At 36.4% G+C, this 13,113-nt stretch overlaps 1 protein-coding gene across 2 annotated transcripts in view; it reads left to right on the top strand.

The window, feature by feature from the left end:
- The window catches only part of LOC125049920 (protein winged eye), an 88,521-nt gene that overhangs the window by 70,415 nt on the left and 4,993 nt on the right, over positions 1-13,113 (top strand). The window contains exons 8-12 of one of the 2 annotated variants that reach the window (XM_047649445.1): positions 1,884-2,003; positions 7,084-9,533; positions 9,660-9,909; positions 10,790-11,457; positions 12,669-12,848. In XM_047649445.1, coding sequence (XP_047505401.1) covers positions 1,884-2,003; positions 7,084-9,533; positions 9,660-9,909; positions 10,790-11,457; positions 12,669-12,848 — 3,668 coding nt within the window. The remainder of the gene's footprint in view (positions 1-1,883; positions 2,004-7,083; positions 9,534-9,659; positions 9,910-10,789; positions 11,458-12,668; positions 12,849-13,113) is intronic. The other variant, XM_047649446.1, reaches the window with a different exon arrangement.

The raw sequence follows: 13,113 nt of genomic DNA on the forward strand, positions 1-13,113 counted from the left end.
TTTAGGTATTAATGCTTCTATTAAAAGTAGAAAACATCGCCCAACATTGTTACACGATTGGTCGTGGTCGTTGGTCGTTTGAGATCCAGGCTGAAGTCCGGCTATCACAAAACAGACCCTTGTACTAGAGACCCTAGTCCTGGGAAAGACTATTCAGGCATAAGCTCGCCAAACAGCCAGAGCTGACCTATCAAAGACCTTCAAGTCAACAGCGTTTAAAATATTTCAATTTAATCTTGATACCTCAAAGGCTAGACCTTTAGAACCAATAAATAACGGAGAAATTTGAACAACAGTTAATTTAGGACGATAGCTAAACTTGTTCTTAAAAGTATCTTAATACGTATTCTTACCCTATGAATTCGAACCAGTAGTTTCTGAGATTAGCGAATGCATAATCTTACTGAAAAATACAGCTTTCTTGTGTACGGTTTAACGATAAAAAAAAAGAAACCTATAACAATCTTACTAGATAGATAGATACTTTGAGATATGTATAAAATAAATAAAGCCTCTCTTGCCGTAATTACAAATCAAGCAGTTTTATATATTTAGCTAATTAATATAAGACATAGATTTTTAGATATGCGATAAAGACTTATTAATTAATTGAAGATTATAATGCGATTAGAGTAAGTTTCTTTTCGGTTACTAACAAAAAGAATTCAATTAGATTTTTTTGAATTTTTATCGTTTAATCGTTGTTTTTTGATAACATCCCAATCTGCAGAAAAGGAACTAGCGTGGCGGTTATGCGGATATGACAGTGAGTGTCAAATGTCTAACTTGGCGTGTTTATTGACATGTGACATTGTAAATAAATAAAAGCCTGTTTAGTTTGGGAGCGTTCAAGTATTACGTAACGCAATTTTTGGAGATTATTGACCCCCCCCCCATGTAACTCGCCGTAACGTTTTTCAGTACCCAAGTATAGTAAAACGTTTCGTGACCACCTAGTGACTCTTTAGTTACTATTATGGGGTGTAAGTCGAAAATAATATTAACAATAACGCGTAATTCGATCCCCGCCCCGCATCGTAACGTTTTACAAAAGGACCCCCCCCCCCCTCCCAAAATTCGTTACGTAATACTTGAACGCTCCCTAATTCCAATCATGATAAAAATAATAATATACCTACAGCTTACATTTTATACATTATTTTTATCTTGTCATCCTATTCTATATCCTAGCTTCCTTCAGTAGGTACCGACGATCGGAACCCCTTCACGGATAAAGGCCTCCTTTGACTTTTTCCAACAGACTCTGTCTATGTCTTTCTTTCTCCATTCGCTTCCTGCTACCGCTTCTATTTCTCCTATCCACCTTTTTTGGGCGCCCTCTACTCCGTCTTCCCCTTGGTCCTTTAACATAATTATTATCGTACTATAAAGACGTAATAGTGTTGTTGGTAACAGGTATTTTTGCGCTGTAGCGACGTCAAAAACTTCTCTTTCCGTTTACATTATTAACGATGTTCGCTAATATGTGCAATTCCTGAATATTGTTATAATGTATGAAAATACAATCTATTGTTTATATATGATTTTTTGACTTAGATTTAGCAAAACTAAACAATGATTCTTCGTCACACAGTTATTTATGCCAGGTTCTTCTGCAATCAGACAATATGCGTAATAAGTGTTATTGATTACACTTCATTGTACGTATATTTTTGCGTTACTGTGAATATTCATGTTTCAATTTATATTGTATATATTATTAATTAAAACCATACACAAAAATACCTTATTAAAGTAATTTTTCCTATGATAATTAGTCCGTAATTCATGATTTTATGCCTTTTAGTGCACGACTCAAAATCCTGAATGATGAATATTTACGATGTTATTACGTAATCATCGAACATTGCGTTTCGTTGCAGATACAGCGCAGACAGCCATGACGGTGGGCGTGGCCAATGTGTTGTGCGACGATCGCTCCGCCCCTTTGGCGTGGCCTACCCCTGCGCCCGCACCTACCGCACCCCTCTGGCAGTACCCAGGTAAACACCTACTACTGATTCATGCTCGCCTGGTAACTCCGCGCCAACTGCGGTGCGAGAGCGCGGTTTTGGCGGTGTCAGCCGCTTGCGATTTAAGAACAACACCTTCTACAGTGTTATGTCAGTTTGGTATTGGCATTGCAACTGAGACAACGACGCTCATTCCCTGATGGCATTTTAAAAACTATTTAAAAAAAATAGTTTTGTTGTTTTTGTTTTATGAATTTAGGTATAAAAGTAAGATATTCATATATTATATCAATTATTAACTTACATTAAAAAATAAAATAAATGTTTCAATTAATATTTTTTTTATTCATACCGACATGAATACGCGAGACAAACCAAGTACCATCACCTAACAGCGACCCAATTTATTTTTTTGCCCAACACTCGATCCCGTTTATTACGGCCACCGGTTTCTTTCATGGAGGGTTTTGTTTCTCTCTTGTTTCGTGACTAGCGCGCGCCCGCGGTTCCATTCACGTGGAAGGCGACTGCCATTATTGGTTTTTTTATTTTCTACTAACAGCAATTAGGATTTTAATGGTCGTATTAAATTTCTTTCCAGCTTTGTTATGATTTTATGCTCAATGTTTTGGACACCATTAGTTAGAATCGGAACTGACAATCACAAATGTGTTGTATTGTGATAGTAATAGCTGCCTGCAAACGCATCCTAACTGATAAAAAGGAAAATTAATTTGTCTACAAGTGTCAAATCGCATAAAAAAAAAATATCTTTCCGAGTACCTACCTACCTATATAAATAAAACTATCAACTTTCACTTTGCTTTAACACGTCAAAATAAGTAGGTACGGAATTTTCCGTGTTTGTGATCTATCTATACTATATCTTAGTTAAGGAATGTTTATTTATACATAATGACCCGAAAACGATATTCATTATTCATAAGTTGAATAAGTTTAGAGTTTAAGACTTTATTGTAACTAAAAAAAGGTTACAACACGTATTCGTCGTAGTTGTAAACTTCAAAACCCATCGCTAGCCGTAGCAACCGCCAAATCGTTTCCCACACGGAACTCGTGTCACTCCCAACACATAAATTATCCATCATCCGAAAAAACAAAAAGCGTCGTAAAAACTCATTTATCGATAACCACTCTCGACTGCAGGCAGCCCTAAACACTTTGCCGCCTACTTAGCTCCGCCTCATTCTTGCGTCTCGACCAATGAAAGCCGAGAACGCAAAGAAGGCAGGACGAGATCGGTGCCCGCCTTCACCAATTTTAGTGTTGTATTAGTTTTTTTCATAATGGCGATTATCGTTAGTGCTTACGGATTGACACCTCACGCGATCTTAAGTAACACAGTTGCTTTAGCGTGACAGAAGAAAAAATATTTTCTCTTTGAAGGCATTCGGTTTTCCGCTCGGAAAGTTTTTTGATGGACGTCGGATTAATTGCACAGTAGAACCCAGCCAGTCGTAGTTACCAGGATTATATTATTCATAAATTTCTAATAAATATTTGTTTTTTTTATAAACAGAATGTTAATGAAATGAATATTGTTATGAATCGAAACTGATAACAAACCTTAAAGATTTTTAAGATGACAGGAAAATGCCTTTCCCAATTATCAATCTTATTGTCATGAAAAAAAAAAATGTTTGTAGATACTATTGATTTATCTGTTATATGTAGTAAATAGTGCAACTTAGCTACAAACGAAAAAAAAAAACGTTTTTTTTTTACACTTGATCTTTTGTAAAGCTAATTATTTTTTTACTGAATGGTTAAGTAAATCCCAATAAAAACTCTGTCCCAATGACAGTGGGAGCATACCGTTGTAATCTGTGTCAGAACACATACGCGCCAATGCAACATATATTAACATTTTATGATATCTATGGTTAAAAATATTATGTAGGTAGTTAATGAAATTTTCTATCTGTAAATTTTCATAGTGACAAATAACAGATCGCACTTTGTTCGACTTAGTTTTGATAAAGTAAGTAAATGTAGTGTAATAAGCGCAAACCATTGCGCAACTGATTCTTACTAATCTCTAGGTAGGGTTACTTAGGGTTGGGGATCCAAAGCCTTTGGTTCGCAAGTACGTTAGGGCTATCAACCATAAATAAATATAAGTTTAGTAAAAATATAAAATATTCATCCAGACAAAACTGTACATGAGCAAGTCAAAAAACCTAAATGATTTTTACATTTACTGTTGTCAAGGGCGCAGAACGAACGAGAAGAACTCTTCATCAGTCTATTCTCTTCTGTTTATATCGATACGATGTGCGTCAAAGATTTGCTTTAGTTGCATTAAAAACGACATTTCCTATGCGATTCCCACACAAATGAAGTCACGACCAGTTTAATCGGCTCTAGCGGCTAATAAATTATTTATTAGAACTGAACAATGCTTTGAATTGATTACAGCTCCGGAAACTTTTTGATCTAATCGCTCGTTTGTCTCTCTAAAATATTCTGTCTTTGTTAACGTTACGACGTAAAAGTAGTTTATACTCTGATTTTTTATTCTGTAGAATTCTGACATTTCATAAGTGTTGCTACTAAAAATGTTCTCCACTGAAAAAGGGACAAATTTGACCCATTTGAGGGCAAAAAAAATTGCTACGTATTTTTTATGTTTTACCTACAAAAATCTTAATACATATTTACTTACTCAAGCGACCTAATACAAAAATAACATAGGTATGTATATATCACGAACAATATATCGAATGAACTTTAATTACTTAATTTTATTTTATTTTTACGTTTATAATTATGTTTGCCGAGTCAGCTAGTAATCTGTAATTGCTTAGTTGTGAAAGGGTATTCGCTTTTATTTCTTTTTCCTTTAGAGTTTAAAAAAAAATGTAAATAGAGGCAAACAGGCAGGAGGCTCACCTGATGTTAAGTGATACCGCCACGCATGGACACTCATATTGCCAGAAGGCTCGCGAGTGCGCAAGGGCCTTTCAACAGTGACAGTATTTTCGAACCATTAAAAGTAATTGTGTACATGCTTCCGTATCCTCATAATCCCTTTATAATGTGGATAAGGAATTGAATGTATAAAGGAAATAGACCTGTTAGAAACCTGTACAAACGATGGAGTAGGTTCCATTTCCCACATTAACATTCCTACACGCTCCTCTCCGGAAACGCGCTACAGAATACTAATTATTCCCGCGATGATCCCACCTGTATAGGCAATTTAAAATTTAATTAGGTTCGGCTTTTAGTGGTTAAACCACAATTTCTATCTCCAAAATATCGTGGTGAGATAAAACCATGGACAAGAGAAGTCGTGAAATAACAAAACGATTATTTTGTTACTTTCCAGGCCTTTGTCAAATATTGTTTTATAATTTGCTTTAAACTGCGCTTTGAGACTTATTTCGGCAGTCTTAATTTAAATGACAATAAATACCTTTTAAAAACATTCACAGTATTGAATTACAATTTAAATATTTGTACAAATACCGGCAAACTTCTTGAGCATTAAACAAGGGAGTGGGGGAAAGTTTGCGCATTGTACGCAGTGCGCAAACGTCAACTTGTTCAAGATGCTTGCCGGTATCTGTAATTATTGGTCTTGTTTTCTGATAATTAATTGTATTAAGCTATAATAAAATTATTTATATACTTTAATTTATTACTTGGCCTACCCTTTGGGCGAATTTTATCCCCGGCCCGTGGAAAATATAAACTAATATATTGTAGACAAAGTTCTATATTATGTTTTATTTGAAGTTCTTTGAGTTTCCTTAATTTAGCTAAATTTTACAAGCTACTCATTAGGTTGACTGTAGTCGTTTTTATAAATTGATTTTTACGTTAGTGTAGTGTCGGTGAGTTGTCTATGGTGAAATAGACAACAAAACTCTGTGTTGTCTGTTGCTTGTTTTCTATTTCTTAATGTTGAATGTTAATGTTTTAATAATGCTCTAAAGTTCGCTAGACTATAATTATAATGCTTATTAAAATAATGTTACTTTTCATGTAATCTCCTCAAGACAGGAGTTTTCATTTTGAAGACAGAGCCTTTTTGATGTAACATTATAAGTTTTAATTATTTCATAACACCTTTAATACAGGTGTTTAGTATTCCGTCGTGTACCGCGTGAATTCATTAACATTTCAACAATACAGTGTGGTGCCGACTCGTAATTATACGCAATTTATAGTAATGTCTAGAAGCACGCTTATTTCCTGTTTTAGGTATTAATTTCTTGATAAATTTACACGATAATGCCTATTTATTTATTATATTTGTTGATCCGATTATTTATATGAAATGTCATTTTTGAAATTTATTAAAAAACGTCACGAAGAAGTGCATCGTTTTTGTCAAAGAAAAGGGAGAGAGCGATTGGGACAGATTGAGAGAGAGTGAGAAGGGCGAGAAATTCTATTTTAAAATTAAAATTTCGTAAAGAGAATTTATGAAATAAATGTATTATGCAAATTAAATTTATGCAAAATAATTTATTGAAATCTCAAATGACGTACCTATTGTAAATTAAAATGCCACGTGTTTTTATTATCAAAGAAATAAATTTATTATTTGTATTAATTTTCGACACTTTTAATATTTTAATGACAATTAAATTCATTAAATTCCTAACATATCTTCCTTTTATCAGCATTATTTTGAAAAACTAAAGTTTTAGATTTGTATAAATATAAACAATAGTTAAAAATTAGTTTGACAAAGAAGTTTCACTTCTGATACACTTTTTTTTATAAATGTGTCTATTGTGTATTGCCAAAAAAAAAATAGTCCAAAATACAAACATTGTCAAATTTTCTAACTAACTATGCCAATTTTCGTCAATCCCTATAAAGCAATCTATTTTATGGAAGACAAAATAATTGCAACCGCACGGCCACTGTTGCCGGCATTACGGCAAATTTTTTTACTGAGATATGTATCACAAATTATTTAATCAAACTATCAAGTCTTGATTACTTGTATAAAATAATTTTTTATTCATGTTTTTTACTAATAAATAATCCCACTAAACCTGACTTCGATTCATGTAAAACGTAAAGTGAATTGTTTTGAATACCTACTGAATTTGCTTTAATTTCGTTTCAGCTCAAGTATCAATGGACAGTATGATGATGGGAGGCGTCGGCGGCGTCGGGATGGGATCAGTTGGTGGTGGCGTTTCATCTATGGGGGGCTTCCAGCTTGTGAGGGATCCTACATCTGGAGCGCTTCTCTTACTTCCAGCGCCCCCGGATCTTCCACACACTGTTGTGTGGGGTGGCATGCCTTACCCTTCCGCTCCCTTACTCTTACCCCCTGCACCACATCCATCTCATCACCTACAGCTTCTACCAGGCGACCTCCTTGCGTCAACAGCTACCCTCCAACATACACACACACACTCTACCCGCCTGGTAACTCTGGCTCCTGCTCCTCAACCACAACCGCATCCAGCTCACGTAGAAAAGCGGAAACCGATCATGCAACCGCTCATCACACCGCACACGTTAATAAAACTAGAACCTGAACCGCAACAAGAGAAACCACAACCTACCTTCGTCCAAGAGCCGCAACCGCAACCGATGCTTACCACGCATCTTTATTATCAACCCGAGTTTCAAGAGCAACCTTGTAGGAGTCAGGCCACGTCTCCCGCTGCACCTCCAACTCCGCCTCCAGAAGCTCCCGAAGTTCCGGGACATAAAGATGCCTCAAATCAAACTGATCACATTGATGATGAAGACGAACAAACCAACCAGATCGATGAGGATGAAAGGGATGTCGCCTGTATTGGTGTCGCTCATATACCAGAAGAATCTAATGTAATGCAGCAGCTTCAGATTTTACCCCCACCTATTGATAGTGCTGAGGAATCCTCGTCGGAAGCTATAGCGTCGTCTGCGGTGACAGGTGCGGTGGAAAAAGCTATAGATGCAATAGAAAACGACGATACTCTGGATAACTCTAGCAGCGGCTCTCATGAATTGGTTATTGATACCGGACAATCGTCAAGTCCTCAACCCTTACCCACAAGGCCTCCAGATGACGTAAGTGGGTTAGAACTTCTATCCAATAGTATTGAACAGTATGAGCGAACTACCCCAGGGCACAATATGTCAAGTTTAGAGCCAACACCACTTACAGTGGACACCAGAACATCTTCTAAATTAAATATCTTAATAAAAACTTCGCCGAAATCTCCACCGCGCACTGCGGATGTAGAACACAGAAGGTTTGAGTTTCCATCAACAGAAACATGTGGTTCCCAACCAAAACCATCACTAGACAGATTAGGATTGCTGTGTGAGGTTATTTTAGCCGAACAACGTTTGATGGAAGAGGGTGCAGATACTGTTACAAACAGACCATCCACATCAAGGCCATTTATAAAAACAGAGCCGTTATTAAGTCCCACCGATTTAGATATACCTTCAGAAATTAAGAAGGAAAAGCATAGACATAGAGAAGATTCAACCAATGAAGGAAGACGGAAACATAGTCGTGACAGAGAAGAAAGATTGCGGCATAAGTTAGAAAAGATGAGACGGCACAAGCGTGAAAGAAAAAGCAATGATGGCGACGATAGTGGAGGGGAACTGGAAGCCAGTTTGAGACGTGTTACAGCCTGCCCTTGTGGTATCGTGGATTGTTCACATACCTCGAACGTTCCATCAGCTCATGATCTTGTTAATGCTATTGAAAAAGATATGCGAAAGCGATTACAAGATTTACAAAGACAGTGTGACGAGAAGAGGGCACAGCTGAATGCCTTAACTCCTCCTCTACCAGTTTTATCTACCACCCCAACCCCATCATTGCCCGCATTATCTCCAGACTCCGATAGAGGGTCATCTAAAAAGCGAAAAGTTGGAAGACCCCGAAAAGTTTCAAGTCCCGATTCCACTGAAACTATCGTTGCAAAGAAACCTAAATCGAAGAGCAGCCTAGTAGGGTATTTACTCGCTAAAGGTAAATTAAAAGGTGGAATATTGTGCTCACGCAGCGAGCCTTCAACGGAGGATCGAACGAGTAAAGTTAGACCCAAGCTAAAAGCTGAACCGATTTTAAAAGTATATTCTGAAGAAGATGAAAACGACTGGAGTCTAAACAAATCTGCTAGCTCATCAATGGAGAGTTTGAATGAGGTCCGCCAAAAGAATCGTGAGAAGGTAGATAGTTTGGCACGAAAACATTCAAGAGACGACTTCTCTGAAATCGAATTAGCTATACGCAGAGCCAGTGCTTCAAGTGACAGTGAAAAAGAGAGGCGAAAGGCCAAAAAGAGACGTAAGAGTCATAAATCAAAAGACAGATCGGAACAGCCTGTTAAGAATAAAGAACCTGAAACGGATACTCCTAAACCTGTGGTTTCTCGTTGTACATTAACAGAAGATAAATTAGATTTATCGCCACGAGTACTTACAGCCAGAGGTGGACTATTTTATGCTGGAAAACTAAGTGCAGTCCAGGCGCCTGATGTATACGCTATAACATTAGACGGAGAAAGAGGAAATAAGCCGCATATTCTTTCAAGAGAGGAAACATTGAAAGATGCCGTAAGTACAATTAGTTTGAGTTTTTACCTATTTGATTAATGAAGTTCAGAAGCTAATCACTGTTAATATTACATTAAAAAATTGAACTTCATATAAAAATAACGGAAGTCTTTCTCTTTATTTCAGAGACTAAAGATGGATCTTAAATTTCAGATTTTGGAAGTAAGTCCAACATCAGTCTCGGAACTGCCATCAGGTACCCGAGTGTGTGCGTATTGGTCTCAGCAATATCGTTGCCTGTATCCCGGGACTGTCGCTGTTTCGTCCCCTGACCCTCATGACGACAAGTTCGTGGCTGTGGAGTTTGATGATGGCGACTCCGGTAGGATAGCAATTGAAGATATACGCTTTTTGGAACCGAACTATCCGATTGTTGGTAAGTTATAACTGTCTAAGACTTTAGTAACAGAAGATTAAAACTTAAAATAACTTTATTCATATAGGTAATCAAGTACACTTTCATAAGTATACGTTCGTACCTAAATAGAAAAGATTTTAAAAAGTGATTCTAGATTTACATTTTTTTTTAATGGCTCTAGCACGATTTGTGCATTAGCCAGCGTCAAGTATAGGATTTTTTATATAATTCGTGCTTGTCTTTAGAAATTCGACCGTGTCCTCCATGTACGGTTTAAGCACTCGCCTGGTACCGCACAACCCTAACAAAGGCCGAGAACAAATTTAAATTAAATTAAAACTTGCCCACGAACCGGGAATCGAACCCGGTACCCCTCACCTAGCTGCCACTTAATAAGCGGTCTTATAGGCTAGGCTATGAGGCCCCCAAATTTACATTTACTACCAGTTCACAAGTCAAGGGCGTCGAGCGGGCAAGATGTATTGATATTGATATAAGATGTATTCGTTTTTACAAGAAACTCCCAAGCGAAATTAGAGAATTATTACTGAATTAATTCAAAACTCTCGTTAAAAGTAAATTAATCAATAATACTTTTTATACATTTGACGATTTGGAACAATTTGTATGAAATCTTGGCGATTAAAAAGAGTGGCGGAGAGTTTATTGCCAATTCTTCTATTCCGTTCTACGCCCTTGATTTGAGAACTGGCAGTAAATGTAAAATTAGAAGCATTTAATGTATATTTCTTTTTTGACGTTCATAAGTGTACATTGTGTTACCTACATGAATAAATGATTTTTGACTTTGGCTTTGAATCAGCTGACGCATAATATACTTTAAAACTCCTTTGTTCCTGTTTACTTAAATAATAAATATTAATCCTATTATTTTCAGAATATGAAAACACGCTGTTCACCCTTGGTAAGCGGCGAAGAAATACAAGTGTAACAGAAGATAAAAAAAATATAGCATCGACAAGTAATGATATAAAACCTGAACCAATACCGGTACAAAAAGAGAAAGAAGAGACCGAAGAAGACAAACACAGAGATAGAAAAAAGTTGAAGAAGCACAGAAAAGAAAAAATTAAACGTCTAAGCGAGGACGATCCCACATCAATGGAGTACATTAAAAAGAAGAAGAAAAAACACAAATGCTGCGAAGAGCATTGTAAACACAAACGGCATCATAAAAAACACCACAGAAAACACAAGAAAAGACACCATTCCAGCTGCAAAGAACATTCTAGCTCATCAGGTGATGACCATAGACATAAATCGTCATCAGATTACATCGATTCGAACAAATCTAACGAAGATTCTGTTGATTCTAACGAAAAACTGTCAACTTTAATAGCCTGTGAGAAGTCACCAGAGGAAAAGATGAAGACCGTGATTAAAAAGGCAGTTTTGCAGAAGAGTCTGGTAAAGACCCCGGTGTTGGACTTCAGTACTATCGGAAAGATCACGTTGAAGAAGGAAGAGAAAGATAATTTGAAAGATAGCGGCATAGGTTTATTGGACGAGGAACCATCTACTTCTACTAATGAATTGGTCAAAAAGGTAGTTTTTCCATCAATCTTGTTAAATTAGTTGTAGTTCCAGTGAAATTGCTTTCTTCATATATGTTATGAAAGGGTATAAAGTCTATAAACGTCTTCATCAATTAATTTGTATAATAATATAGACCTTGGTTGTCTGGAAGTCAACTATCTGAACTGCTCATAGCAGTAAGATCACCTTTTTCTTTTTTTTTATATTTTCCTGTTTTTGAATGTAACTGAAGTTTTTTTTTAAAGATAATTCTCACCGATTGACCTAGTCCCATGCTAAGCTTGTGAAGCTTGTGTTAGTACTAGGCAACGGATATACATACATATTATAGATAGATAGACATATAAATACATATTTAAACACCCAAGACCTAAGCACAACACCAAATGCTCATCACATCGATGTTGACCCATGGATTCGCAGTCAGGGGTACTAACCACTAGACCAATGAGTCGTCAAAACTTTTAAGTTGCGTGGTTGTGATAGCGCGTTAAAATTATTCTATATTAGGATGTATTTTGAGAATTATTATTTGATATTTTGTATTTTGAGAAATTCATGGTAAAACTATTGAAATCACAAATTGAAGTAGGGGGCCGTTTAACTATTACGCAAGACTCCCCGTCTTTGATTTTCTTATTTGGTGATTACGTCACCAGTAATTATTTACTTTTTTTACACGTATTAGGTACCCACACATTGTCTATGCTTGAAAACGAAACGCATATTCAAAGATTCCTACAAAAAATTCATACGTTTATGTTCTATTATTTTTTGAGAGCTTTGCTTACTTTTACTTACTACATGAGGGGGGGGGGGATAAATTGCTTACGTAATACTTGAACGGTCCCTAGGAATCCAGCAGTTTTTAGGAGATTTATCAGAACTATATTATAATAATAATAATATTTTTTATTAATCAGACAAATACAGTCCATTGATTGATTAGTGAGTTAGTAACAATAGTTTCTTAAGATCTATGTTAGAGAATTAGTAAAAATAAGGAAAAAGTAGTTAAATAAAAACTATCAGGTACAAAGCCCTGCGGAGATGTCGGAGCAGTGTCGTAAATAGGGGCACTCCATTCTTTCGACTATCATCCGTAAGATGTTGCTGGAGCTGCCCATTATCTATATTATTAGCATTATCATATTATATAAAGTATACTACTATAACCTCTATCCGAGGGCTTTTTTTAAACCTGAATCCTATTCTTACAGAAGGTAAAACGACGCACCGTATCCGCGTCATCGGACGGCGGCGGGGGAGTGAGCAAGATGGCGGCGTTTCTGCCTGGAGCTCTATGGCGCTGGCTGGGACCGCCATACAGACGCACTGCGAGACCCCGCCACAGAAAACTTTTCTATAAGGCTATACAGAGAGGAGAAGAAACGCTGCAAGTGAGTTTATCTCACTTTCGAAATGTTTATTTCTTTGTTCACTGTCGAAATTTCATAATTCACTGTACTAACGCGATTTATTACTGCTGTTGACTAGCAATACTTTTTTGAGTAAGCTTTTTTGCCTTTAATACATTTAAAATAAACGAACACATTTTAAAGTATATTTTTTTAATTGATGGTTACTTAATTTCACTTTGTCCAATCAAATGACGTCACAATACAGTTTAAGTACCAGAAGTTGTTGAAGTTGATAACAACAATT

This window comes from Pieris napi, chromosome 5 (assembly GCF_905475465.1).
Source record: "Pieris napi chromosome 5, ilPieNapi1.2, whole genome shotgun sequence".
NCBI lineage: Eukaryota > Metazoa > Arthropoda > Insecta > Lepidoptera > Pieridae > Pieris > Pieris napi.